Raw genomic sequence first — 6,000 nt, 5'->3', positions numbered from 1 at the left:
TCGAATATGTTCTTACCTTCACGCTACAACAAACGTGCATGCTAGCTCGACAAAAGCTTAGTAATAAATATTAATTTTCATAATCTAACATGGAAACCCGTTGGACGTGGTGTACTGAAATGGCCGTCACAGTAGCTATGTGCACTAAAATTGTGTTGAAGATAAGATTTTTTACACACTAATTTCAGATTTCATGAGTTCGCCGTCACAGCGCTACCACCATGCAGAAGGCGATCCGCTTCAACGAAAACCAACTTCTTTACCTGGCGTCGAAATCGAGGCGGGAAAACACCATAGCTGGATATCTTCATAAGAAAAGTTCGGACACTGGAAAATGGCAACTGCGATATTTCATATTGTATCAGAATCTATTGTTTTACTTTGAGAGTGAGACTGCAGGTCGGCCGTCTGGAGTGGCCCTGTTAGAAGGCAGCTACTGTGATCGCGTTCTGACACCGGCTGCTCTGAAGGCCGGCAAGGACACAGAGAAACAGGTAAGTTTTTTCAGATTGATTGAAATTATTGGAAATATGATGTGCGTGTAACTGTGTGTATGGATCTGTAATGTACGTCAGTAATGTTTTTTTTCCAGAGAATTAAGGACTAGAGCACACAATAACCAGATGTGTTCATGCATAACAAGTGTGTGTTTAGGTCAACTCTAATCGAACATAGGCTTTGCTGAACGTTATCGCGAGTTGTTGCGCGCCAAAATGGTCGATTTAGTTTGTAAATATTTCAATTTCACGATAACGCGGGTTTGTTTCCTGATTAAAGATGGCGTGAACACCCCACTTCCTGTTACCGTAAACGCAGTCTAAACGGAGTAAGACTTGATTACTTACTGTAGGCCTACGGGGGGTGATAACTGTAAGTGGTCAGTTGTTGGTGAGGTGAAAGACGGACAGTGATCAACCACACTACTGTGCTCCGGGTGAATCAACGTGATGAAGACAAACGCTGTGACCTTGCCCGTGGTTACCTTTGATGAAGAGAACACATGTTTCAGCTTCAGCACTATAAAGCTATGACATATGTACATGTGTATATATCTGTACATCGTTAGTGCTTCTACAGGTAATGTTTGAGAAACTTGACGTGCAGAGCTGAAACAGGTGTGCATCTGGAGTGGTGATAAAGAAACAGGAAAATATCTAATCAGAGTGCATCAGTAAATAGGTAGCTTTGAAACAACCAACCAGCGATTTGATTATAATGCATGGTCAGGAAAAAGTAGGCTTGTTTTTGCTACATTTTTACCTGAACTTCCAGGTGGTATCAGAAGTTACACAAATATCTTGTCAAGTGATTATTTTGCACTCTTTTACAGCCTTAAATCTGTTTTTTTCCTGTATTTCTCAGAAGTGAAGGAAATAATAAATTAACATGATAAGATAACACTGTCTCATCATGTAGGAAAATGCCTCTTTTTTCACATAGGAACACTCAACTGTACACCAACTACCTGTTTTTTTCTTTGGGATATAGAAACAATGCTGTACCTGGTATTAGTGAATTTGGCCATGTAACATACCAGGTTTGAAAACATAGTTAATGCATGTTTTCTTTTAATGTGTTTACGTATTCCTGGACTGTATGAATGACTGATACATAAATAATTAAGTAAATAAATAAAAAAAAACAGATATCTACAATGGTTATAAGTATTTTCACCTGATGTAAAAACCTGGAAGTTGTGAAAACAGACATGCTCTAACTATGGATGTTTCTTAAGCTTCAAATACATGTAAACTGTGTGTGTCACAGAGGTGATTATTTCAATACCTCCACTAGGAATTGAACCCGGTGTCATATCATATTTGGATCCCCCATCAGAAAAGGATCCGGATCACTTTTCTGGCGATCAGTAAATGATCCCCCCAATAGTATTTTGATCCCCCTTAAGAGAAGTTATATTAACAGTGCATATATGCATGTATTTAAGGCGATAGTTAAAATATGATGATAGGTGTTATATTAGCTGTGTAGTTGTTAATTACACCTGGCCAACCAGTCAATTACATAAGAGGATTAAGGGTAGAGGGGTCAAACCTGAGTGAGCACCCATGTGCACATGGCAGGTATATTGAGTGATCAATTAAAGTTACCTGTGGATAAATTCCTTTATAGATTGATTGAGGCCATCATTTTACATAAAAGCTGTGTTTAATATACATTTTCCACTTTAAAATTAATATGTACATATTTGCATGAATATTAAAACTTGCAAATAAATTGCTTAACAGTTGTCTAATTGAAAAAAAAATGCATGCTATACATGTATGTGTGTTGGATCATTAGGGATTTAATTTTAGGTAAAAAACGTCCTTGTTTTTATGAGAAAACAACTGATATTTGTCCAAACATAGGCCTTTAATTTTCTTTATTCCATGCATGTATGTTGCATCTTCTTTCCTGTAAGTGACTTGATTAATAAAAATGGGTCTTATTGTACACTATTGGTAAATAATTCTTTCCTTTTTACCTCAGAAGTTATACAATGATTTCTTATATATAAATATATATTTACCTCAAAGTTTTATAAACATGTTAGAGTAAACTAATTATATATGGATCACTAAGTGTTAATTTCCCACTCTGCATACATGTTCAGAATTGTATATTGTTTGTAAACTTTGTATATATAATTTCGACATTAATTGTAACTAATTTTCTCCTTTTCAATTTAAAAATACTTTCTTTTTGTACGTCCCTTTCTGTTTATAATTATTGACCCTAAAATCTCTCTTTCATCAAAATATATCCTTTTAGGTCAACTGTTAATTTTCCCTTTGCCCATATATACATATATACATGTATATAAAAATTCTCCATTGAATCCATAAACTTATTTTCCATGAAGTATATTTGGGACAGGTTATATATAGAGTAATTATGTATGCAGTCATCTTATAAGCCCCTGTTAGTCACTACCTGTACAGGGTAATCTGGAGTTTGACCTCTTCAGCCTTGGCTCCACGGGTGTTATGTAATCACACCTGTACAGGTAACCCAGGTATCAGTAACCAAGTCCCAGACACAGTTACCTATCATATCTCATTTTATTTATAAAGCTATAAAGTTTAAAATAAAATTCACAAGGGGGATCAAAATACTATAGGGGGGATCCTTTTCTTATGGGGGGAAAAGCGATCCCCGGTCTTTTTCTGATGAGGGAAAAGTGATCCGGATCCTTTTCTGATGGGGAATACAAATGACACCGGGACGACCCCTAGCGTACTAGTCTGATCCTCAACCAATCGTGATAAAGAGAAGTTCTCTCTAGCCAAGTGGTATATTGCGGCTAGTATTTTACCAGGGTTACATTTGTGCAAAAGTTGAAAAAGTTGGTCCAGAATTTGAGAAGATCCCTGAATCACTATACACCTGATATATCACAAGTTATACAGATCAATGTGAGTGGGTTATGTAATATTCTCAAGGTTATAGAAAATAAGTGTGATCATTAAGTTATTTAGAAAGAGATCTATCTATGTGAGGTACTGTCAGCTTCAGCTCATGTTAAACATTGTTAAAAATCCTACAAAAACAGGGATAGGTTACTTACAGTGTATTAGATATATTGATACAAAGCCTTACAGCTGGTTTGATTTACAATCCAGTACTTTACAGTAAGGTTACCGACAATGTATTAGATATATTGATACAAAGCCTTACAGCTGGTTTGATTGTACAATTCAGTACTTTACAGTAATATTACCGACAATGTATTAGATATATTGATACAAAGTCTTACATCAAACAGCTGGTTTGATTGTACAATCCAGTACTTTACAGTAATGTTACCGACAATGTATTAGATATATTGATACAAAGCCTTACAGCTGGTTTGATTTACAATTCAGTACTTTACAGTAATGTTACCGACAATGTATTAGATATATTGATACAAAGCCTTACAGCTGGTTTGATTGTACAATCCAGTACTTTACACTAATGTTACCGACAATGTATTAGATATATTGATACAAAGCTTTACATCAAACAGCAGGTTTGATTGTACAATCCAGTACTTTACAGTAATGTTACCGACAATGTATTAGATATATTGATACAAAGCCTTACAGCTGGTTTGATTGTACAATTCAGTACTTTACAGTAATGTTACCGACAATGTATTAGATATATTGATACAAAGCCTTACAGCTGGTTTGATTGTACAATCCAGTACTTTACACTAATGTTACCGACAATGTATTAGATATATTGATACAAAGCTTTACATCAAACAGCAGGTTTGATTGTACAATCCAGTACTTTACAGTAATGTTACCGACAATGTATTAGATATATTGATACAAAGCCTTACAGCTGGTTTGATTGTACAATCCCTCATAACTTTGCAGTAAAGTTCTACAAAGCCTTAGTTTAGACAGCTGGTATGATCTTACAGGATCTTTGTTCAACCTTTCCCTTCATTTTATTGTTGTTGATTAGTGAAACAATAATTTAAAGTCACATCTTGAATTCAATTGCTATAAAAGGGTTGCACCTATAAGGTTGTTGAAGATGGAATGTAATAATTTTTTAAACAAATGCAAGTTGATGTGATGATGGAAGTTAACCAACCTTATACCATGATTTCAGTTTAACATGAGTTGGTGAAGGAAAGTTTGGAAAAACTTGATGTTTGTTGTGGTATATTCTTGAAAATTAAGATTCAGTATTTTTTAAATATTTATTAATTATCATATTAACATTCACATTTAACATTGGATATATGTCTTCAAGTAATTTGTATGTTGAAATTTGTAAAAATGTATTTTGAATTTTTCTGGCTAACATTATGTGTTGTATAATTTGTATTAAAATGTATATGTTGAATTGTTGAAGTTTGATTGGGAGAAGTGTTCTGCATTATCGGGATTATTATTTTTAGTGCAGAAGAGTTCTGATTTGTAACTCTAGTGCAGAAGAGTTCTGATTTGTACCCCTAGTGCAGAAGAGTTCTGATTTGTATCTCCAATGCAGAAGAGTTCTGATTTGTATCTCCAGTGCAGAAGAGTTCTGATTTGTATCTCTAGTGCAGAAGAGTTCTGATTTGTATCTCTAGTGCAGAAGAGTTCTGATTTGTATCTCTAGTGCAGAAGTGTTCTGATTTGTACCCCTAGTGCAGAAGAGTTCTGATTTGTATCTCTAGTGCAGAAGAGTTCTGATTTGTATCTCTAGTGCAGAAGTGTTCTGATTTGTATCTCCAATGCAGAAGAGTTCTGATTTGTATCTCCAGTGCAGAAGAGTTCTGATTGGTATCTCCAGTGCAGAAGAGTTCTGATTGGTATCTCCAGTGCAGAAGAGTTCTGATTTGTATCTCCAATGCAGAAGAGTTCTGATTTGTACCCCTAGTGCAGAAGAGTTCTGATTTGTACCCCTAGTGCAGAAGAGTTCTGATTTGTATCTCCAATGCAGAAGAGTTCTGATTTGTATCTCCAATGCAGAAGAGTTCTGATTTGTATCTCCAATGCAGAAGAGTTCTGATTTGTATCTCTAGTGCAGAAGTGTTCTGATTTGTACCCCTAGTGCAGAAGAGTTCTGATTTGTATCTCCAATGCAGAAGAGTTCTGATTTGTATCTCCAGTGCAGAAGAGTTCTGATTTGTATCTCCAGTGCAGAAGAGTTCTGATTTGTATCTCCAATGCAGAAGAGTTCTGATTTGTATCTCTAGTGCAGAAGTGTTCTGATTTGTACCCTTAGTGCAGAAGAGTTCTGATTTGTATCTCCAGTGCAGAAGAGTTCTGATTTGTATCTCCAGTGCAGAAGAGTTCTGATTGGTATCTCCAGTGCAGAAGAGTTCTGATTTGTATCTCCAGTGCAGAAGAGTTCTGATTTGTATCTCCAGTGCAGAAGAGTTCTGATTTGTATCTCCAGTGCAGAAGTGTTCTGATTTGTACCCTTAGTGCAGAAGAGTTCTGATTTGTATCTCCAATGCAGAAGAGTTCTGATTTGTATCTCCAGTGCAGAAGAGTTCTGATTTGTATCTCC

At 35.6% G+C, this 6,000-nt stretch overlaps 1 protein-coding gene across 1 annotated transcript in view; it reads left to right on the top strand.

The window, feature by feature from the left end:
* The first annotated feature begins 221 nt into the window (after positions 1–221).
* LOC132553017 (ras-specific guanine nucleotide-releasing factor 2-like) overlaps positions 222–6,000 on the top strand; it is a 184,097-nt gene continuing 178,318 nt past the window's right edge. Inside the window, exon 1 of the mRNA XM_060217220.1 lies at positions 222–494. Within this exon, the coding sequence (XP_060073203.1) occupies positions 222–494 (273 nt within the window). The remainder of the gene's footprint in view (positions 495–6,000) is intronic.

This window comes from Ylistrum balloti, unplaced genomic scaffold (genome assembly GCF_031769215.1).
Source record: "Ylistrum balloti isolate Yb309-2 unplaced genomic scaffold, AGI_CSIRO_Ybal_v1 Utg370292, whole genome shotgun sequence".
NCBI classification, from domain to species: domain Eukaryota; kingdom Metazoa; phylum Mollusca; class Bivalvia; order Pectinida; family Pectinidae; genus Ylistrum; species Ylistrum balloti.
Note: the sequence above shows the minus strand (reverse complement) of the source record. Positions and strands in the feature narration are given on the sequence as shown.